This window comes from Lepus europaeus, chromosome 14 (genome assembly GCF_033115175.1).
Source record: "Lepus europaeus isolate LE1 chromosome 14, mLepTim1.pri, whole genome shotgun sequence".
Taxonomy (NCBI): domain Eukaryota; kingdom Metazoa; phylum Chordata; class Mammalia; order Lagomorpha; family Leporidae; genus Lepus; species Lepus europaeus.
Genome location: NC_084840.1, coordinates 47,863,837 through 47,888,283, shown reverse-complemented (window position 1 = coordinate 47,888,283; position 24,447 = coordinate 47,863,837). Strand labels below are relative to the sequence as shown.

Genomic DNA, 24,447 nt, shown 5'->3' with positions numbered 1-24,447 from the left:
GGCTGCGGGCGATCCCTTAGCGCAGGTAACGGGCCGGCTCCCGCTCCCGGACCACTGGCGTCTCCCGCACGCCCCGGAGATGCCACCCTCTCCCACTGTGTTTAACTTTAATCCAGAGAAAAGGAGATCGTTACCAGCTGACGCTCCTCGTATCAAGTTAACGCTCATCGCAGTACACAAAGTAATAATTAACACACAAACTTCAAATCCAAACAAAATAGCACCGCTTTCTGTGGGAACAACACCTTGTTTATTCAGGATGTGATGCTGCTGCTTCCTTTCATGGGACTTCAAAAAGATCAAAAGAGGATAAAGGTACAGTTCATCCTAAAGATGATTCAGATACGTAGGCAGAATTTCCCTCTTAACCCTTTCACACATATAAAAAAAAAAAAAAAACTGTCAGAACCGAGGAGTGACAGATTCGAAGGGAAGTGTTCTCCGCAGAGCGCGAGCGAGCACGGCCAGCTCCCACAGCCCGCGGTGACGTTCCTGGTTTTCCTCTGCACTTGGGCGGATCGTTCACTTCCCAAGTTATAACTGAGTTGCTCGTTCCAGGCTTTTCGAAGCATCTTTAAGTTTCCCCACCAAATCCTACAAGAAGTATATCATGTCAACGTCTTTTTAGGGTGAAACACGGAACGAAGTACCCAAGTTCAGAAAGATGCAATAAAAAAAAAAAATCGGAGGACACTTTCTAAACGTTTAAAATTGACTAGGATTCTAAACTTTTTGCAAACCAGGACCCATCAAAGGAAACGTTTCCTCTAAAGCATCTCAGGTTCAAATCGGCTATTTGTCCTCAGCTTGAAACATAATTTCTGATCGAATCCTCAACAGGCAAAGGGTATGTAAACTAAATTTCTCAAGATAGCTAACAAAAGTTATATTTTCTCAAGTTTTAAAGTTTGACTAATGGTTATAACAAAATGACCTGCAAAAGGTGCCTTTGAAAAAATCAATTTCATCTAAACTGTCAGTGACAATCTTCATTTTTCTAACTGTGAGAAGTAAATCCGTTGTCCTAGCTCTTAATCAAGGCAGTTTTGAATTTTCCCAGTCTTATATTGCTAATAGAAACAGTTTTAGAATTTTATGTTGCTTCCTTCTTCATGAAAAGCCATTTCAAAACGGTTTAAAAATCCAATTTTGAGAGTTTAATTTACTTTCTGAAAGCAAAGAAGACATTTTCAAAGCCATGCTGTTAATTTTGCTTTATCTTATCAGATCAAACTCATGAACAGAAGCAATTTACGGTAAACACTGTACTGCAAGATGTTAATCAGAGGGAACAGCAAGTGCACACCAATTCTAAGTTATAAATTCAAAAGTGAACCTGTGTTACAATATTGCTTTTGAAACCCACCTTTCCTTTAAAATCCCCAATCTATCTTCATTATCTGCTGATAGATGCTCTGATTATTACCTTTTTGAACTTTCCATTCATATAATTCCCAACTAAATGTCTATAAAAAGACAGTCATATTCACAGATCCTAATACTGTACCTGTAACTGTTCCATGCTGCAACTAAAACTAATCTCTGGGTAGGACCCGGAATCAGTGTTCTAGAGAAGAAAGAGAAAGGCTGTTTACTTAAATCAAGAAAATGTTAAATTTTACTACCACACACTTCACTTTTTGGTAGGGTTTATCTATAAATACCTCTACATTTAAAGTCACCAAATATGCAGGTCTGTACATCTTATGAAGCTGATTGGTCTAAAAGAAAAAAAGAACATGTTCATATTAACCTTTATTTCTTTAACATTCCCTAAACCCTCTTATAGAACCATTTGTTCAACTTTACCTTTATCTGATATTCCAAGCGCCAAGAAACATCAGTTATATGAGGGAGAGATCTACTTATGCTGAAAGATACAGTGATAATTATGCACATAGTATCTACGGAAAAATGTTCAGTATTTATTACAAATGGTATCTGTCTTTTGCCCCCTCCCCATTTTAATCTTTTGAATTTAAAATATTGTGAAATGTTATTTTCAATAGTAAAAGAGCATCTTAAAATTATCTCAATAAACTTCATCTTTAAAAACATTAGCTTAACTTCAATTGTTTCACTTGCCCTCTGGCCCCTTTTCTTTGAGTCAGGATCCCAGGTTTTCCTGCCCTGTTTTGTTTGAGCCTAACACTCTCCATTCATACCTGCAAGTGAAAAGTGCCTCAGCTGGACACCTTACACAGAACCTACCTTCCCAGTAGGATTTCTAGGGAATTCTTATTATTCTGGGGAGGGAGGAAAAAAAAAAAAGAGAGAATACGTTTTTGCAAACAGGGCAGAAGAAAAACAGTAATCGTTAATTTAAAAGTATAAAGTAAGTAACCTGATATTCCGTGCAAAACAGGTCTATTCGCTCTCTGTCAAATTTACAGTCTTCTAGGTAAGAGCTGTGTGGTGGAAGGGAAGGCAAAGTTTAGTTTCCATTTTCAGAACTGAGATTGGAATAATAAAGGTACTATTTGAAAATAAATGGATATTTAAATAAATTCTGTACCTCAGAGTTGATTTGTCAACTCGGTGCTTTCCTGCCTCCAGTATGTAAGTTGCAGCTGCTGCATGACAATGTTTTAGAACCACTGGGTCAATATGTTTCAAATCTGGGTGATCTAAAACAAATTGCCAGTGAGAACAGTGATAATTAAGAAAAATTCTTTATTGTAGGTTCCATAAAGAGGATATTTTAATTCGGGTAAAAACCTCCTTTTAGCAAGTTAACAAAGAGAATTCAAATAAAAGGAGTGCCAATTCTAAGTAAATGAGATTAGCAACAAAATCAACTTCAAAACAGTAAACATCAATAATTCTGTTATCTGGTTTCAATTATTTTTCCTTAATATTTGTATTATTTCCAAAAGACGTTATCACTCCAAAGAAAAAAATAACAGTGGTCCTTCTAACACTGGAAAGAATAAATTAAAAGGAACAAGGAAATAGGTATGTTACACAGTATAAATTTCAGAATGAATATTTTTGCTTTAGAAATGATCAATTTTAGGGTATCTGGCTCTGTGGACACACCTAGAAGTGTAAGAGAGGGCATGAGTTCAGAATACAAAATGCAAATTTCAAAAGCCTATCAATATTTTCATGTTTTGATAGCCACGTGATTTTTGAGATGAACCCAGGTGGCGGTTACTATTCTCGTTTAAAGAACTTCCACTTTCAGACGTTTCTGTGCAAGTGTCTAATTCATGAACTACAGAAAAAGGCCAAATCTTGAATTTTGGGGGATACTGATATTTAACAAAATTATCTAAAAGCTATCTGTCTTAAAATGCTTTCACTCCGCACTGACATTCATTGGCCAGGTCGCCTGAGAGGCTCGCCTCCAGGTAAGGGGGTGCGGGACAAAGCACCACGCACCCCACTTTCAGGTGCTAGGAGTAGAACCGGGGTACAACACACTGAACCAGAGGGCTGCAGCGATCCTAGCAGCCAGAGGTATTCTCTAGGTTGGAAGTTGTCAACACTATTCGAGCCAGTAATTACTTCGGAAACAGTCCCTTTTAAACGTTTGCCAGCCTAGCCCAAGAAGCCTGAATTGCAGGGAGCGCCCCTGATGAAGTCCAAGTGTCAAAACAGCCGCCAGCTCACACCAGGCTGAAAACCTTAGATGTTTAGGCCACAAACAAGGCTGGAACACGGGCTTTACAAAGGAACAAAGAGACCGGGTGGGAAATCAGGCCAGGGACGTGTGGCTGGCTATGTGCAGGTGCCAAGTGTGGCCAGAACAATGCTCGGAGTCCGCTCCGGGTCCCAGCAGAGCCACGTCCCCACACTCCGTCCGGAGCGAAGGGCAAAGCCCGGAGACTTCCTCTTCCCGGGGCTCTCCCCGCTCGCTCGGTCTAGCTCCTCTTCTTGGAGCGCCCCTCCACCCAGGCCGGTCCAGCTCAAAGCCGAGCGGCTTACCTAACACGGCCTCGTCCGCCTGGGCGTCCAGCAGGCTCTGGAACGCCGCCCGGAGGAGAAGCGTGAAGGCGTTGGAGTCGAAGGAGCCGGGATCCGCCAGCATCTGGAAGCCTTTCTGCACATACTCCGAGAGCTCCATTGTGAGCGCGCCGTGACCTTCGACACGCGCACCACGTGACACCCGCCGCGCGCTCAGCTGATGCGGCCGCGCGCGCACGCGGCTCGGGGTGGCGGCGCGGGCTGCGGGGCCTCCCCGGTGACCTCCCGGTCGGCTTCCCGGCCCGCGCCGCCGCCCCGCGCCTCCCCCGCCGCCGCCGCCGCCGCCGCCCGCCGTCGCTTCCGCCTAGCCGTTCCCTCCGCGGGAGCGGCGGCGGCCCGGCGAGAGGGGCGGCCATGGGCGCATTGTGGACGCGCCGCGCGCTGTCTCCTCCCCTCGGCGCTCGCCGGCTCCGTTCCCGGAGAGACCCCGGGGAAGCGGTGGGAGGTGTCGGGATCCGGGACCCAGTCCCCACCAGCCCGCAAACCGAGCCTCCCCGCTGCTCCCTCAGCGCGAAATCCTGCGGGAAACTCCGATTTAAGGCAACTGGGGTGTGTGTGTGTGAACTAGGTTAACTGCGCAGCACTGCCCTTTCGCCCGAGACTGGGGAAATCTAGTCATACAATTCTGGCTTATTCTTACCTTTTCTTGGCCGTTTCTGGAACACGGCAGTAGTCCTTACTACGTGGTGTGTGTTTGCACACGCACGCATGCACACAGTGCGCGCGTGAACGCACTCCAGCTCAGCAGTTGGGAGACACTTGACAAGAATGCTTAAAAATCATCTTCTTCTTGATGGATATATTTCACAGGATGCTTAAAAATCATCTATGCCGCTACAGATAAATACCTTTCAAAAGCAAACCGAGATACACATTTTGTGCATTGCATCCGTGGGTCCGGTTTTCATGACTTAATAGAATCTTGATAAATACATTAGATGGCTATCTTAGTACAGTTAGGAATGGCAGGATCTTTATTAGAAGTGAATTACTGTTTCCAATAGCCATCACTTCAAAGATTCAATAAAGTGTAACTTCCCCTCTTCTTCTACGAAGTTGGTTTGGAGAACAAGAAAGATTCTTCAAAACGAAGAAGAAAGAACCCGCGAAGCAAAGTAGATGAGGCATTTTCCAGCAAAAGAACTTGAGAAGTAAAATGTGCGAGTTGTTGAGGGACGGAGGGAAGGGCTACGGACCAGAGAGTTGTTTGGCTCTACAGGAGCGGTGGTTGATTACGGGAGCTCAAGGTGAAGCTTTCTCTGGCGTAATTTACTTATATATATTTGCAAACACACGTTTTTAACGCATATAGTCAACGTCCAACCTTGCCCCAGCCCGCGGAGAGCACCTCGTGTCCTAGTGGGGTGATGAACATCAGGAACAGCCGCAGGAACTTTGCTCCGTCCTGCTCTGGAAGCTTTGAAAGGCGCGTGCGCGAGCTCTCCCCGCAGAAGGCACACACACAGCAGCGAGGGGCTCCTGAATCTCCCTGGGGTCTTTTTGAAATAAACACCTATTAATCACGTTCATATTTTCTTCTCATCTCTCATTCTCATTCTAATTTCCTTGTTTCTCTTCAGTGACATGTCAGTTGAAAATACTAAGATACCTGATTTACCTAGGGACTATTTTACAGGAAGAGTTGTGCAAATGTTAAACAATATTAACACCCGAACTCATTATGCTTATTACATATACATATATATTTTATGACCTAGGATAACACTACTAATACTCTAATAGCATTTGAGCTGATTATTCTAATCCTAAAGAATTTACTGTCAAAAAAAAGAATGCATTTCTCCATGACCATAGATTTTTAAATGTTATTTTAAAAGAGGCAAGTGAACACAAGTGGTTGAGTTTGTGTGCATAAAAGTTAGGAAATTCACAAGGATTGTTTCCATAATAGCTGTCACATTACTCTGGCCCATATGTAAGTACTTTCTCTTGGAGGATGTTTGTCCTCTTCTGCCTAAATATATTCATGTGTTAGGCCCAAGTTATGGGTACATTTCCAGCTCTCACAAAAATTTTAACCGCAATGTTTTCTGCTGCTAAAAAAACTAAAATTTCCTACTACAGGTACATTTATTTCAACTCCCTTTGAAGGAAGCACAGGATTAAATATTTGTTTAAATGTAGAACATGTGTGTCTTTGACAAGCTATTGAAATACATAGAAGTATAATCATTAAAAGGCATGACTACCCAGATGTAGATTCCCTTGGTTTCAGCAATAAAACCAATGCTTTTTATATTGTTAGAAAAACTATGAACGTATTCTGAAAAATAGTATTTAAAATTTTTTCTTTGATCAATGAAATAAGCATTGGAACTTTCATTAAAACTTTTAATAATTCCACTGAAAGCCAGTAGAGTAAATTTGGCCTCAAAGAGACTTTCAACAGTATAATTATGTGCAGCTGAAAATAACTAAATAAGTATCAGACATCTTCATGTTCATTATGTATCATACTTATAAACTGTAATATTAAGGCAGAATGCTGATAAATTTGTTTTTCTTTTAGAGGATCTAGAAATTATTTGAAAAACTCAAAAGGATAATTTTTAACAATGTTTTAAAGTTTCAAAATAAATTGTATTTTTTGAACTGGCTAGTTAATTCTTTCTAGAAACCAACTGTGATTACCATTAAAATGGGCTGGGACTTTTACAGAATCTATGTGGTCAGCTTTTCCCAAAGGCCTCATTCCTACATTTGTTAGTTTTATGAATTAAAATCTTTTCTTTTTTTTTTTTTATAATGTATAAGTACTTTCACTTGTATGGGAAGAAAGCCCAAGGAAGGTATGCCTTGCTTGAATATCCATGTGGAGAAAAAAATGAGACATCCACAAGTTTTAACTGACATGTATACTATGCCAGTCTAAGATAAGGGATGTATTTTATTTCATCCCATGAAATAAACTTAAGACAGCTCCGTTTTAAAGAAAAGAAAGTTTAAACATCTTTAAGACTACCTATACTTTAAGAAACCATCCTCTCTACTCCCCCACCCCATATTGATTCTTTGATGGTTACTCATCAGTACTTATTGGGGAAAATAGAGCTTTACTGCTTTCAAGCTGTTTTAACCACAGTTGGGCAGTTGAGGGAAATGTTTATGAAATAACCTTTGAGAATATGACCTTTGAGAATATGAGTCAAAAACCATTTCAGTAGTTTATAAAACCTATATGTTCATGCATTTATTTTATTGGATATCTTAGTAAGGCATAAATTAGGTCTTGTAATTTCAATGGTCAAGTTTTTGCACATTCATGATCACAGAGTTCATGGTCTCAAGTTGTGTTTTATGTCACCTACATTGTCAGACCCCCAAATTCAGGGGGCAGCAGGGCTTTTATTTTAAAAATTAAACATTGAGTCGAATCCCTGATACTTCCTAAATGGTCATTGTTACAATAACTAATTTAGGCAAAGCAAGTCTTCCTCCCCTCACATAGTATGGACTCCTTTGTATATGTGGATTTTAAAACAAAACTCAAATTCATTTCAATGGAGTTAGTGCCTTAGTATGTGAGGGAAAGTGAAAGCTAATTACATTAAAGAAACAACCCACAAGATTGAAAGCCAATGATACAGTGCTGTCTAAAAATTCACACTTATACTTTTGCACAAGTGTTTTGGATTTTTTTCCCTAGAACTTTTATTCAAAACATTTAGATTAAATGGCAAATGGTATAGTTTATATGTAATATTTTCATCATTTAGTATCATTTTTAAAAATTTCATATACTAGGGAAAATATCAAACATCAAAATACAACAATAAATTAAATGTTTTGAAAGATCTAATTATCATGCTATCTTAAGTTTCTTAAGAAGATAAATAGCAAAGAATTTCCTAAACTAAGGGCTCTAAAATTAACGTTTGCAAATAAGAAATTCTATAGTCAGCATATGGGTGAAGAGTATACTCCTGAATTACTGGAGTGAAATTTAGGAACCACCAGCAGTGCTGCCATGATTTTGCTAGCTAATTAGCCACAATATGATAACTGTAAAACTAAGGTAAAATTCCTAAGAATAAATTTATAATTTTAATATCAAATCTTTGCATTTAACCAATCTCTAGTTTTAGGGAGATTTTGTACATATCATAAAAGTCATGTCTTCCCTTAAGGCTTCTGTAACATACTGAAATTTACTTTAGGAAATATTTATATATATAAATATTTATATACTTATATATAAATATATATATACTATATTTAAGCAAAGCAGTTAATGTTAAGTGGATATATCTGTGTCATACAGGCTAAAACTGTGATGACTTCATCTAGAAAGAAATGAGGAAATGTAAATAAACAAATACAATTTGGCAAAGGTGAAGGCAAATTTTAATTTAAAGTTGCAGGAATTAAGAAATAAGAAAGCCGTCATACTCCATTTAACCTTTAATGAGAAAAGAACAGGTTGAATTATGTGAAATATAATTTCTCTGCATGGACAAATAAAGACCATTTATCTTTACATTCAGTAAATGATTCAAATGGTTCCAATTTACTTATATTTTGTATAGATTATAAAAAGCAAGATTACTCCTTAAATCATATAACTTGTATCTACTTCACCAGAGAACTGATGTGAAAATTAGGAGCTGATCAATCATCTAATAAATACTGTCAAATAGACAATTTAGTTAATAAACACAGATAACACTTCAACAGCAAGTTGATTTATTTTTTTTCTACACCGAAATTATGAAGCTCACCTCTTTAGTTTCCTGTATCACTGATCTGGTGTCAGCCAGAGTGACCCATGGCTTAGCTGTAAGAGGGTAAAAGGGAAGCATAGGTTTGTTGAAACCAGAGTACTTTGATGAGTACTCATGTATTTAATTCTTCCATATGTATACAGACTGTCTTGGTGTATTTTTAAATTGAGAGATGGAGGAAGAAGAGAAAGAGACAGAAGGAAGAAGAAGGAAAGGGAGAGAGTGAGGGAAGAAGGCATGCTGGCTAGTTTCTCCCTGCACAGGGAGACTGCAAGCTTCTTGACCGTTTACCCTCCCTGACACAATCTAGTGCAGCACTGGGCTCAACTGAGCCTCACAGGAATGCTAGAAACAGACCAGAAGCTCCTCTGTGCTGTCCAGAATCTAATCAGCTTCCAGATGCCTACATTAGGCTGCTGCAGCACCGAATGTCTAGCAGAGTCCCTTCCTTGGTTGGTTCTGGATTTGGCATCTATTCTAAAACTATTTCCTCATACCTTAAAAATAGGCGTTTTGGCCAGATCCATGAATACCAAACAAAAAAATCAAACAGATGGGCCTATGCCATATTTTCTACATTCAACAATTTTTAAAAATTTATACTTTGAAAGCACTATTTTTGCATGTGAAGGTTTGAGATTTAAGAAACTTACATATGTTTATTTTGTTTAAAGGAATATAATTTTACAAAGAAAGCTGGAGACAGAAAGAAATGAAAGGAGTATTTTATAGATTAAAATTCAAATAACAGAAATCTGTACTTGCTTATAAGTCAAAAGATTTGACCACTCACCTATTAAGAATGGAAGTTAAGTGCATAAAAAGGGATTATCTGAATTAGATACACTACAAACACTAAAAAAGATTGTGCTGCGTGTACTTTTAACTGATTTAAAGTAAACATTTAGGAGTGTGCATTTAGCCTAGTGGTTAAGATAAGATGCCTGTGTCTTATACTGGAGTATCTGGGTTTGATACCTAGCTCTGGCCCCTGATGATGGCTTCCTGCTATTGCGAACCCCGGGAGCCCACAGGAATTGGGTTCCTGCCACCCATGTGGGAGACCTGGATTGCATTCCCAGCTTTTGGCTTACAGGTATCTGGGATGAGAACCAGCAGATGGAAGCTGTCTCTGCCTCACCAAAATACATTTAAAATGTTTTAAATGAAACATTTAACCAAAATTAACATTTTAGGGGCCAGCATTGTGGCACAGTGAGTAAAGCTGCCGGCAACACCAGCATCCCATACAGGTACAGGTCTGAGACTGGGCTGCTCCATTTCCGATTCCAGCTCCCTGCTAATGGTCTGGGAAGGTAGCAGAAGATGGTCCAAGTACTTGGGCCCTTGCCACCCACATGGGAGACCTGAAGAAGCTCCTGGCTCCTGGCTTCGGCCTGGCCCAGCCTCGGGCTCTGTGGCCACTTGGGGGAGGGAACCAACAAATAGAAGGTTTCTGTCTCTCTCTGTAAAAATCTTCAAAAAAACAGTATTTTAAAAGAGTTTACCTGCAAAGAAAGGCCTAGATAAACATGTTTTAGTATTTTGAAATATGTATAATATTTAAAATAATACTGGGCATGAGCTTAATATTTTAATTATGCTGTTATGAATATGTTGGTTTTAAAATTATTTTATATTTTCATTTATTTGAAAGTCAGAGAGATAGATAGAGATTTTCCAACACTCAACTCACTCTTCAAGTGCTGTAATAGCCAGAGCTGGGCCAGGCCAAAGTCAAGATGCCAGAAGTCAATCTGGGTCTCCCATGTGAGTGGCAGGGACCCAAGTACTTGAGCCATCACCTGCTGCCTTCCAGGAGGCTAGATCAGAAGTGAAGGAGCCCAACACTCCCATATGAGATGTGGACATCCTAAAGTGGCATTGTGACCAGTGAGCCAACAGCCACCCTGAATATTATTTTCAACAGGATACATATTTTATTTCCCCTGTTAAAATAAAATGTAGACTGGAACTAATTTTGTAGGTAATTCAGTCTAACAATATGTGTTTTAAAACCTTAGTAGAATTATTGTGTTCAACACTCAAATTTCTTACATATAAAATATTTTAAAGCATTTATACATAGGATTTCTATGCCACAGTAATTCTTCAGAAAGTAAGTTTATAGGCTTCTGAGAAAAGCAAGCACCTGAAAAATAGATAAAACCTTTACGCTATTTTGCTTCCCTTAGAATCAGTTTTTTTCCACTTTCAGCTTTTATTTGTTTTATTAAAGTTAGAATATGAATACTGTTGTTTCTAACTTGTTCAATGTTGTTTTCAGGCTGGATTTGTTTGTGTAAGCCTTTAAATCTATTTTATGGAAAGAGATCAGGAGGTGAGTTTTGTAAAATCTTTTTAATGTAATAAAATACCAAGAAAATAATGACTAACAGGGCAAAAGAGAGAATTGTATTTATATAGTCAATTTAGGCCAAGTACTGTAATTAGAAACTTGGACCTGAGTTACTAGTGTCTGGGTAATTGCTCAATTTTCCTTTCTTTTTATTTTTTTAACATTAAAAGAAATAGACCTGGATCATTTAGAGCAACAGAATTCTAAATCAAAATTAACCAGAAAATTGGTAACTTGTATGTGACTTATAGTGTGTTATAGATTACAGACTAAGAAATAAGAAATTTGGTAAAGAATAAGAACATAATGGGAAATGTGTGTGTAAATGAAGCCTAGAAAATTCTGAATTTTCAAATCCTTTTCTTAAAATTTGAAAGTGACAAAATTTTAAATGAGGCTCAACTATGATATATAGGTGAGTAGTTGACAGTTGTAAAAAACTTATTTTGTTAAGATAATAATTTAAATATTTGTTAATTTAAATGAATAGTTTTATGAGACCTATGAGACCAGCAGTGTCTATAAAGACATACATATTTTGTTTTATAAATTTCTATAGATGATATACATTCTTTTTTAAATTTCTGTTTATTTAATTTGAAAGGGAGACAGAGATCTCCGATATGCTAGTTCACTCCCTGAATGCTGGCAATGCCCATGGCTGTGCCAGGCCAAAGCTAGAAGCCAGGAACTCAATCCAGATCTCCCATATGGGTGGCAAGGGCTTAACTATTTAAGCCATCACCTGCTGCCTCCTGCAGACTACAGTCACAGGAAGATGGAGTCAGAAGCAGAGCCAGAACTCAAACCCAGGCTCTGATATAGGATGCAAGCAGTTCAAGCCATGTCTTAACTACTAGACTAAGCACTGACTCACATTTTTAAATTATAACAGAAAAAATAAGAATTCTACCTTATATGTGCTTTTAATGTGACTTTGAAGACTGCACTGAAATTTTTTAAGGAGGTGGACATAAATAAAAACCTAAAATTCAAATGTTTGTGAGCTATCTTAGCAATGATTAGAGTGGTTTTAAATTAATTCTTTTATGGTAATTTAAATTTCATTTTGCTTTTATTTGGTTTCTAAAAGTTGCTATGATCAATATTTGTTTGTAGCGACTATGGCATTCCATGATGACTAATGCTCAAGTGAGTCATAATGATAGTCTGTTATATTAAAATCAAGAATGACCATAGGAAAGCAGTCATCTCACAAGCAACATCCTGCCGTGTAACAGGAGAGAAGCATTGTCAGAAAGTAACACACTTAGGTCTTTAAGACTTAGGTATCTGCTTAGCCTTTTTCTCTTAGCTTCTCTTTATTTTACTAGAGTCTTAGAAACTAGTATAAAGAATTGGTAAACCTTTACATAAAAATGTCATCAGAATTCAGGCATAGTTTTATGCAAAAATTTAAATGATCATTCCAGCTAAAAATAATAGGTAATAGGCAAATAGCTGATACTACTTTGTGTATTATAATGATATTGCACCATTTTTGAATGGAAATAATTGTTAATCTCTCTTTTAAGATATCTGGATAATTATATGAATGATTATTTTGGAAATAGAAGAGTTTAAGTGGCAAATTTAGGAGTTTATCATTAGTTTCAAGTGGAACATAATTTTTTCTAATAACCTACCCAAATATAACAAAATTTATTTAAAAGGAATATGAAAAAAATCTTTTTTTGGGGAGGTAACATCTATCCAGAGATATACCACATTTTTTAAAAGGGATATTTTCATAACTTTGCTTGAAAAGTTTATTTTTATCTTAATAACTATAAGGATCATGATAGAATTAGGTAAATAAGTTACTGTAGCCTCTTAAAGCATACTGAAGTTTCTGGGATTTGTAATATAGGTTACTTAAAAAGTAACATTTGCTACGTCTTTACTTTTTTACTTTGCTGTTCTTATAAAGAGTTCTTTTATTAGACAAGTGCCTGGTATGTAAGACTATTTGTTGAATAAGTGAAGATAGCGTAGCACAGGGAGTAGAGGAAACCAGGCTCACTCAAGCCCCTCTCCCACCTGCTCTCAAGTCTATGACCTTGGATGGGAGGTTTATTTTTCTCTAAGCTTCATTTTTCTCAAGTGTACAGTGGAAATAAATATGGCTCTTGAAGAGCTTTCAGGGCCCAGGCACATGTTCCATGCGTGCAGTTATAACCAAATATTGCAATTTTTCAGTTGTTAATTTTGTTTTTACTGGTGCAGTGCTTTTTTTTCCTTTTCATTTAAATTTGCAGCTGCTGTGCATCTGATGTAACCATTTGAGGACCCCAAGCACAAAAGCTCCTATTTTAAAAATTAAAATAAAAACCTTCTGGGCTGCCTGACACTTGTTTACTTTCAGAGACTACAGTGACTCTTAGAGAGCTCTTGAAATAACAACAATCACATGATCCCTTCAAAGACCTTGAGGATAATGATCTTCTCACCCCTCACCTCTTGACATCCCGGGAGTCAGTTATGGTCAGCCCACCTGCAAACACCTCCTTCTTAAGCAAGCTCGTGGGCCGTCCATTCCCTCTCTTCCCACTGGTTCGTACGCTAGGGTTTCTTCAGTTATTTCTGTTGTGAGCGACTGTTTACAAAGTCTTTAGGAGCAAAATCAAGATGCCTTCACATCCTCTCTGGAACATCCCTTGTTTGCTTTCAGGGTATTTATGTCTCAGACTCTAGTCAGAGCAATCCGTAACTTTTGACTCCTCTTGAAATGTCTTCTACAAAGAGTGACTCCATAAAACATTGGGAAGGACCATCAAATTTAAAAACCATGGACCACAGGACACCAGACAATTTGGAATGCAGAGGTTTTAAACTCTTTGACTCCAAAAGATGGAACAGTTCAATGAATCTCGTGAACTTACGTAGTCCAGCAGCCACACCACACCGCATCATTCCAACAAATCTCCCTGCTCCCTTTGCAGTGATCATGCTTGTCCGACCCCCATCCCAGGGAAGCACTAATCTACTTTGCCTCACCATGGTTTTGCCTTTTCGGAACATCATACGAGTGGAATCATGCAATGTGTGATCTTTTGTGTCTGGTTTCTTTTATATAGGATAACATTATTGAGATTGGCCTGTGCATATCATCAGTCCATTCCTTCTTTGTGACCTTGGTCAGAAAATGATTTTTTAGATACAATGTCAAAAGCATGATTCATAAAAATATAGGCTTAACCAAAATTAAAATTTCTGTTCTTTGAAAGATGCTCAAAAGGTGAAAATACAAAAATACAATCCAGGGGGATATTTCTGACATTTTCTTTTAAAAAAATTATTTATTTGAAGGAGTTAATAGAGAGGAGAGGCAGAGAGAGAGAGGTCTTCCATCCACTGGTTCCCTCCCCAGTTGGCCACAACGGCTGGAGCTGCACCAATCTGAAGTCAGGAGCCAGGAGCTTCCTCAGGGTTTTCCCACATGGGTGCAGGGGCCCAAGGACTTGGGCCATCCTCCACTGCCTTCCCAGGCCATAGCAGAGAGCTGGATCAGAAATAGAGCAGCTGGGACTTGAACTGGTGCCCATATGGGATGCCAGCACTGCAGGCAGTAGCTTTACCTACTACGCCACAGCACCACCGCCCCCATTTTCTGACTAAGGTCACAAAAATTTTTATGTTTTCTAGAAGTTTTATAGTTTTAGATTTTACATTTAGGTTTGTGATCCATTCTGAATCAATTTTTTTATATATTAAGTTTTTTGTTTTTGTTTGCATATGTATATTTAATTATTTTATTCTATTGTTTGAAAAAATTATCTCATCTACACTGAATTACCTTTGTACTTTTATCCAAATTCAACTGACCATATTTGTGTGGTCTATCTGGATCTTCTGCCTAGTCAATCCATGAACCTATCCTTTTGCCAATATCTTATGGTCTTGATTATTGGGTATTTGTAGTAAGTCTTAAAATCTGGTAGTGTGAGTCTTCCAATTTTGTTTTTTTTTTCACAAGTATTTTGGCAATTACATTTTGTCTGAGTTTTTCATATAAATTTTAGAATCATTTTGTTGATTTCAAAAAAATTTACTGGGATTTTGATTGGAACCACATTTAATATACAGATCAATTTAGATAAAAATAACAATACTGAGTCTTCCAATCAATGAACATGATCTATCTATAATTTTTTAGAAGGCTTTTATTTGATAAATATAAATTTCATAGGTATAGCTTTTGGAATATAGCGTTTCTTCCCCCCCATACCCACCCTTCTATCCCAAAACCATCCCACCTCCCACTCCCTTTCCCATCCTATTTTTCATTAAGATTCATTTTTAATTATCTTTATATACAGAAGGTCAACTCTATACTCAGTAAAGATTTCAACAGTTTGCACCCACATAGACGCACAAAGTATAAAGTACTGTTTGAAGACAAGTTTTACCGTTAATTCTCATAGTACAACTGATTAAAGACAGAGGTCCTACATGGGGAGCAAGTGCACAGTGACTCCCGTTGTTGATTTAACAACTGACACTCTTATTTATGATGTCATTGGTCACTGGAGGTTCTTGTCATGAGCTGCCAAGGCTATGGAAGCCTTTTGAGTCCACAAACTCTGTCATTATTTAGACAAGGCCATAAGCAAAGTGGAAGTTCTCTCCTCCCTTCAGAGAAAGGTACCTCCTTCTTTGATGGCCTCTTCTTTCCATCTTACAGCGATCTTTTATGTAGGCCATTTTTTCCCACAGTGCCTTTGCTAATCTATCTATAATTTATTTATATTTCCTTTGATTTCTTTCATCCCTGTTTTATAATTGAGCATGCAAACCTTATACACATTTTGCTGGATTTACTTATATACCTAAATAGCTCATGCCTTGTGGTGCTACTTGAAATGATACTTTAAAATTTTTTCATTTTTAAATTTCTTCATTGTAAGTATATAAAAATACAATTGATTTTGTGTATTGACCTTGTATCATATGATCTTGCTAAAACTTATTATTTCTGCTAGCTTATTTTATAGGACCAGGGTTTTTTTGTGCAATTGTCTTTCTCTTCTTCTTTTTTAAAGATTTATTTATTTATTTGAAATTTAGAGTTACAGAGAAGCAGAGGCAGAGAGAGGTCTTCCAGTTGCTGTTTCACTCCCCAGATGGCCGCAATGGCAGGAGCTGCACCAATCCAAAGCCAGGAGCCAGGAGTCAGGAGCTTCTTCCAGGTCTCCATGCGGGCGCAGAGGCCCAAGCACTTGGGCCATCTTCTACTGCTTTCTGTAAATACAGGCTGTGTTCTTCCTTTCCAGTCTGTATATCTTGTATTCAGTTTTCCTGCCTCCTTGCACTGGCTAGGACCTGAATAGGAATGGTAAAAGTGTACATCCTTGCCTTGTTCCTCTCTTCACCGAAAGCATCTGGTGTTTCACCATTAAATATGACGTTATTGATAGGTTTTTCATAGATGGCTATTCTTAGGAATTTTCTTATATTCTTTATTATATGAAAAATGTCCTTTAAAGCTTTTATTTAATGTATACAAATTTTATAAAAACATCTTTTGAAAATTATGAATAAATGCTGAATTTTGTAAAAACTTTTTTGTATCTATTGAGATATTCATGGGTTTTTCTTCTTTAGTCTCTGTCAATATGGTGAAACACATTGGTTGATTTTTAAATTTTGAAACTACACTACATGTACCGTACAAAGCCCAGTTGGTCTTGAGTGATGTCGTTTGCTAATATTTTGTTGAGGATTTTTATTGTGTGTTCAGGAAATGGATTGATTTGTAGTTTTCTTCTCATGTCTTTTCCAACTTTTGGTGTCAGGATAATCCTGACCTCTTTCCTCTTTTATTTTCTGGAAGAGTTTGTGTAGAATTGTTATTTTTTACTAAAAGGTCATTTATTTATTTGAAAGGCAGAGTTACAGAGAGAAAAAGGCAGACACAGAGAGAGAACTTCCATCCACTGGTTCACTCCCCAAATGGTCACAATGGCCACTGGGCCAAGCTGAAGCCAGGAGCCAGGAGCTTCATCCGGGTCTCCCATGTGGGTGCAAGGGTCCAAGCCTTTAGGCCATCTTCCGCTGCCCTTTCCCAGGCAGGGAGCTGGATGGGAAGTGGAGCAGTCGGGACAGGAACAAGCGCCCAAGTGGGATGCTGGCATTGCAAGCGACAGCTTTACCCGCTGTGCCACAGTGCTAGTCCCTAGAATTGGTACTTTTAAAATTTATTCATTTATTATTCTAGAGACTGTGAAAGAGAGAGAGTGGGAGAGTGCACTCCCACTCACTGGTTCATGCCTCAAATATCTGGAACAGCAGGGGATGTGGAGGAAGGGCTGAAACTGGGAGCCAGGCACTGAATGCAAGTCTCCCTCTTGGGTGGCAGGAACACAATTACTTGAGCCATGCCTGCTGCCTCCTAAGGGTTTGCATTGTCAGGAAGCTGGAGTCAGGAGCCAGAACTGGGTGCTGAACCCAGGTATTCTGATGTGGGATGTAGGCATCTTAACCACCCCAGAACTGGTCTTATATTTCTCTTAGCTGTTTAATAGAGTTCACCAGGGAAGTCCGGGTTTGCATTTTCTTTGTTTCAAAGTCTTTAGGTATGAATTGATTTTTGAAGTGGATATAGTCCACTTGAGGTTATCTATTGTTTCTTGAGAGAACTGCCACTTGTCTTTTCATTCCTTTAATGTCTTTCAAAGAGCAAAAGATTTTTGAAGTCATACTAGTCATTGCACTTACTACAACAGAAAATGGCAAACAGTGATAAGTTCTTAAGCACCACGGCACAGGGAAACAGTAGTTTGAGATGCATACTATTTAGACAGAAGCCAGAACGAGGCTGGAGGTGAGGAGATATCTAGCAGATAGGAGTCAGGGCACAGATGGTGGTAATAAAAATGAGGAACATGAGTACTGGGAAGTCTCTTTAATGGGCAGCATTTACTAACTGTCTGGAAGTAGATAAAGATGGAGCAGGGCACTCAAGAATGAACCTATGATTCTGGAGGCATGGAAAGGATGGCAGTACTGCAGACAGACAACGGTGGCTTCATGGAAGAGGTAGCCACCCTGGGGACCGAGGTCGTGCCATGTCTTCAGATGTATTGAATGCGAAGTGAGTTGCTATGGGAACTGCTAGCCAAAGTCATATTAGAAATGATGACAGTAGTGTCCTCATGTTCTGGCGCTGCAGGTTAAGCTGCTGTTTGCATCACCAGCATCCAATATCAGAATGAAGGTTTGAGTCCAGGCTGAGAACAGCTTTGGTTCCAACTTCCTGCTCATGTGCCTATGATAGGAGAGGATGAAGGTCTGAGTACTTGGGCCTCAGCAGCTCACACAAGAGACTGGGATGAAGTTCCAGGCTCCTGCTTTGGCCTGGTCCAGCAATGGCTGTTGCAGGCTTTGGGGTATGAACCAGCAGATGGAAGACTGATTTTTCGCTTTCTGTCTTTTTCCCTCTCTTTCTTTGACAATCTGCCTTTCAAATAAATATTAGAAATTAGAAATGCTAGAAGAGATTCCTGCATTAGTGAAGCTTCCCCAGAAGAAAGGAGAGTCAGATAGATTTGCTATATAAAATATATGATGGGGGCCGGTGCTGTGGTGCAGTAGGTTAATCCTCCGCCTGCAGCACCAGTATCCCATATGGGTGCCAGTTCTAGTCCCAGCTGCTCCTCTTCCAATCCAGCTCTCGGCTGTGGCCTGGGAAAGTGGTGGAAGATGGCCCAAGTGCTTGGGCCCCTGTACCCATGTGGGAGACCAGGAAGAGGCACCTGGCTCCTGGCTTCGAATAGGTGCAGCTCCGGCCATTGCAGCCAAGTGGGGAGTGAACCAATAGACGAAAAACCTTTCTCTCTGTCTCTCTCTCTCACTGTCTGTAACTTTGCCTTTCAAATAAGCAAATAAAATCTTTTTAACAAAAATATATGATGACTAGTTAAATTAGAATGTCAATGAAAGGTGAATGATTTTTAGATAAAAATACCCTAAATTTTATTTTGGACACATTTACATTAAACATCAATCCATTGTTTTCTAAGAGTCAAATTTAACTGGGCATCCTGTATTTTCATTGCTAATTTCTGCAACCCTAGGAGCTAAAACTTTGCCTGACATTGGCTCCCAGGGTCTTCAAGGAAGAGAGAGCTCCTAAGAGAGGATCACAGAATTTTTGGAGGGACTGAATTCCACTCAGTATAGGTTGAGGGTCACGCTGTTGATGACTGAAGAGAACTCGAATTATCCAAATCTACACATATCTATTTTTTATTTGGGTGTCATAAATACAAATGTTAACTGCATTTGGGTTTTTCACTGAATAACATTAAAAATAATTTACAGCCAAAGGAAATGACACATTAAATGTGATATTAAAATATATTTCAAGAAAATGTCATTTATTTTAAAAATGGCAAAGCTGAGACCGGTGATGAGGTATAGTGGGTTAAACCTCTGTCTGCAGTGCTGGTATCCCACATGGATGCTGGTTCGAGTCCCAGCTGCTCCACTTCAAACACAGCTCCCTGTTGGTGTCTGGAAGGGCAGCGGAGCTTGGGCCCCTGCACCCACATAGGAGGCCCAGATGAAGCTCTTGGTTCCTGGTTCAGCCTGGCCCAGCCCTGGCCTTTGTGATCGTTTGGAGAATGAACCAGCAGATGGAAGATCTCTCTCTCTCTCTCTCTCTCTCTCTCTCTCTCTCTCTCTGTCTTTCCCTTTCTCTCTGTAACTCTGCCTTTCAAATACATAAATCTCAAAAAAACAAAACAAGCGCAAAACATAATAATCTTATCAAAAGCGAGTAATTTGAAAAACAGAGGGAAATACCATGAAACAGGCATTCAAGATGTAAGTGAATTTGTTTCATGGGATGTGTAATATCGCTAGGTATAGTGAACGATGCCTTATGATAAGCAGCCTCACTACAACCTTCCCGGGCAAGTGCTATTGCTCCATTTTCAGTGAGGAAACAGTGAGGGCTGCAGACTCTCACTGGAGGAAACTGAGGCAGCTTAGCTAGGCTGCAGTTTTGTTTCCCAGAATTCCCTCACTTGTATTGCTCCTGTCTAGATACAAGAGACCTGTGCAAGACTGGGAATGTGCAAGGGAAGCAGCAGCCATTTCTCTCGAAGCACGCGGCTGCTTGTCTCCTGGCCCAGCACGTTGGCATGAGGCGGCCACTGCATTCACTGCCCCCTTAGCTCCCATCTCCTCCTTCGGGGCTCTCAATCCTGGACACGGTTAGATGCAGTGAGAAACCATACGGCAGGTGGTGGACTCGCTGCTCACCACTTCCTGCCCAGCTTTCCTCGGTAGCAGCCTGCCCTGCTCATCTTCAAGGGCTTCCAGCTCACCAGCAGACGCGACCTAGAACCCTGGACAGGCTCCTGTCCATGTTCCCAGGTTAGTGATTTGTTTGATCCTCCAACTACCTATCCCCTCTTATATAGGCCCCGTCCTATCTCGTCTCCCATGGTTGAGTAGTCTTGTCTCCTAGAAATCCTGTACTCCATGTGACTCCTAATAATGTACTTCCCTAGTTCTATTGCCTAAGAAATACTGCAAACAAATTTGACAAATTAAACCCAGTGACTGTCTGGCTTCAGGGTACGTATCAGTGTTTTTATAGTAAAAAAAAAAAAAAAGTTTAAATTTATGCTGTTCCGGGATGAGCATTGGGCTACTCAGTGGTTAAGTCACTGCTTAGGATGCCTGTGTGTCCTCTATCTGAGTGCCTAGGCTTTAGTCCTGCTTCCAGCTGGAGCTCTGTCTCTCAAATAAGAGATAAATAAATTTACTTCTTGTATTGTTTCATTTGGAGGGCTTTCGGTATCAAGCTTGGCTCATTGTTATAAAGAACACAATTGTATGGTTATTTTGCTGAAATTAGCAGGTTTATTTTATAAATAATTTCTTAGTTGTTATCTTGCTGAAATTGGTAGACTTCATACTAGTTTGAACCTCTTTTACTGTTTCCTAACATAGGCTAGTTTGGATTTCAGTTGTTGGGTAGATGTCACCTTCCATACTAAATGATAACATTCTTCAATGGCAAAAAAAAGTACTTTCTAATTCATTCTTTAATATCTTCTGCTATAATATTTTGCAAATATTAGGTGCTCAATACATTCAATAACTATGGTTACTTTTAATATGAGAAGCCCAATTCCTCAAAAATTTGAATATTATGAACTTACACTTGGGGACACCAAGCCTATGTCATAAAATAGGGAAGAGATGTTGCAGTCAAGAGACACAAAAAGTGCTACAAATTCTTTTCAAAGAGTTACCTATTTATTTGAAAGGCAGAGTTACAGAAAGAGAAAGAGGGAGAGACAGTGACAAATCTTCCATCCACTGGTTCACTCTCCAAATGGCCTTAACGGCCAGAGCTGGGCTGATCTGAAGCCAGGAGACAGGAGCTTCTTCCAAATTTCCCATGTGGGTGCAAGGGCCCAAGCACTTGGGCCATCTTCCACTGCTTTCCCAGGCCATCATCAGGGAGCTGGATTGGAAGTGGAGCAGTCGGGACTGGAACTGGCACCTATATGGGATGCCAGCACCGCAGGTGAAGGCTTAACCCACTACTACACAGCGCCGGCTGCAGGGTAACACTTTTAAATGGGAGTTGGTCTACTTTTTAAAGGGTTGGTATGTTTTTGTTAGAAGCTAAGGCTAAACTTTGGAATGAAAGAATCTTGTATGACTTTGACCTAAGCTTTATTGTAGAGATTTTTCTCACATATTTCTGAAAACTTACCTGTCCTGTTATAGATAGAATAGTGCATGCATCAGTTTTCTTAGTCATTAGAAACATATTCCAGCTGATCTATTCAGAAAAAAGATTATTAAAAAAGATTTATATTTTTTTGGAAAGAGTTATGGAGACAGAAGGAGAGACACAGAGAAGACAGTTCCATCTGCTGGTTCACTCCCCAAATGGCCACAATAGCCAGAGAAATCCAGGAGCCAGGAGCTTCCTCTGGGTCTCCCACATAGGTGCAGTTGCCCAAGCACTTGGGCCACCTTCTACTGCTTTCCAAGTGCATTAGCAGGGAGCTGGCTCAGAAGTGGAGCAGCTGGGACTCGAACCAGTACCAACATGGGATGCTGGCATCACAGGCAGCAGCTTAACTTGCTATGCCACAATTTCAGCCCTAACAGAAAAAGACTTTAAAAGGATAACAGATTGCTCTCAGAAACCACTGGAAGATTAGAGAATGAGGCTTGCAGGCAGTGAGACCAGCTCTCCAGGAAAAAAGTTTTTTATTAACTTTTTTGCTACTTACAAGTAATGGCTATAGACATGACTCACGATTAAATTTAATCTGCATTATTAACATGTGCCTATCATTTAGGCTCTGGGCAATTGATAAAATAATAAATGAAGCCCTAATTTTTTTTTTTTTTTGCCAATTGTCATGGTATAAATATTCCCTCCATGGCCAATCTCAAACTCCTACTATGATGCACTGAGCATGGAATTGAGAAGAGATATACCATAAAGACACAGATCTAAGTAGCTTCATACCCATGGTTAATAGTGAAATAATTAGAAAATGGTGAGTTTTGAGTATTTAACACCTTTTAAATAGTTTTGTTTATGCAATATAATTTCTAGTCTTATATTTAGCAAAATCTCATAAGCTTCCAGAAAATTTAGCAAGCAGCTTTTGCAAGCTCAAACAGCTGGCTTAGTGCACCACTGCATTGGGGCTACCTAGCCAGGAAACAGGATTCCAAATGACTCGCAGCTCTGCTTCAGCAAAGACAGCAGCACCCCACAGCTGGGCATGGATTCTGTCACTAGCCATCGCTGCAGGCACAGGAGAGCAGCAGAAGAGCCAGTGCCCTTGCTGGTTCAGGAAACATCCACAGCGGGCAGCTGTTGCCAGACCCTGGGACCTTTGTGTCTTGTTGCTGCCTCCTAGGACTTAGATGGACAGCCCTCACTTAGAGGCATGGAATCTGAAAAACACCAACAGTTCACATTTTTCAGTTCAGTGGTGGCAGGCTCTGCCTGATGATGAGGCAGCTCCTTCAAATATAGAAGAGTTCAGGTAGTGGATGGCCAAGAGAGTCACAAGCATCAGCTCAGTTCTGTGTCTCTCACCTTTGATGACCTAATGTTGGTATACAACCTACTTTCCATACTTAACCTTCCAAAAATGGAAGGGAGAGAGAGAGAAAAGGAGTGGGAGGAAGGAGAAAGATGGAGGGAGATTTGGAAGGATACAGTAAAGAGGACCCTTGGAAGGAAAGAAATTGTTCTGATGATTGATGGCTAAGCCCCCGCACACTGGGAAAGGTGTTCACCTCCTTCCCCGAAGACAGCCTGGCAGCCCCATTGCTGACTGGAGCCAGTTCTAAGCCAGGGTCTGAGTATGGCATGGGTGTCCCTCCCAGTTCCATCCCCATCCCATCTTGCATTCTGTCGTCTATGGATCAAGTTACAAAATTAAACACTAGATCAAGCTAGTCTATATAAAATAATAGGGAAAAGAAAATTGACAGGAAAATGGAAATGAGTAACAATGTACAGTTCTTACCCAACTTGGAAACGAAGAAAATATCCTCATTTATATAATGAATCACAAAGCCAGGGTAGGTGTTAAAGTGTCCTCCTCTACTACACATTTCAGTCTCTTTGCCATCACCTAGCATTTCAGTTGGTTGAGATTCTTAGTCCAAAGGAATCCTCATTCCTGAAAGATTTGAGTCCTTGATAATCCTGTGTAAATAGATTTTCTATAATCTTTACGATTGCCAAGGCAGCATTAGGAGCCGACACAATATATCCTTAGGAATTAGTACCTACTGTTTCCTTACTGCTTATTTGTTTTCATTTTGATCTATTTAAAAGGCAGAGAGTGATGGAGACAGAGTCAAAAATATCTCCTAATATCTCCTATCTGCTGGATCCCTAAATGCCTATAACAGCCAGGACTGGGCCAGGCTGAAGCCAGGAATCAGGAACTCCATCCAGCTGCCCTACATGGGTGGCAGGGACCCAGATATTTGAGCCACCACCTACTGCCCCTCAGGGTATTCATTAGCAAGAAGCTGGAATCAGGAGCTAAACCAGTTTTCAACCCCAGGCACTCTAAAATAAGGTATGCCCCCCCCGCCCCGACAGCATCATTTCTGCTGTGCCAATGCCTATCCTCTACCCTTTGTTAAGTAGTAACTTTATTTTTACCTTAGTAATCAGTAGTGTTCATCACAGAAAACAATGTGGTAAGTTTCTCAAACTGTTATCCTGTGGCATGAATTGGCCTGGTGACTTTCAGCACCTAATCCAGTGAACCCAGTGGCTTACCTCTAGAGAAAACATTCCTTCCTGACGCCCTAGCACCTCTTTGCTAGAGCCCAGTGTCTCGGAATAGTAAGAGAATATTT

At 39.7% G+C, this 24,447-nt stretch overlaps 1 protein-coding gene across 1 annotated transcript; it reads right to left on the bottom strand.

The window, feature by feature from the left end:
* Window positions 1–227: 227 nt before the first annotated feature.
* COMMD3 (COMM domain containing 3) lies at window positions 228–4,122 on the bottom strand. The gene is made up of 8 exons (XM_062210577.1): window positions 3,931–4,122; window positions 2,516–2,627; window positions 2,345–2,408; window positions 2,212–2,246; window positions 1,810–1,870; window positions 1,665–1,721; window positions 1,508–1,567; window positions 228–594 (listed from the first exon to the last, which is right to left on the bottom strand). Exons 1-8 carry the CDS (start codon window positions 4,067–4,069, stop codon window positions 535–537), a joined length of 588 nt encoding a protein of 195 aa, XP_062066561.1. The 5' UTR covers window positions 4,070–4,122; the 3' UTR covers window positions 228–534.
* Between the last annotated feature and the right edge of the window lie 20,325 nt (window positions 4,123–24,447).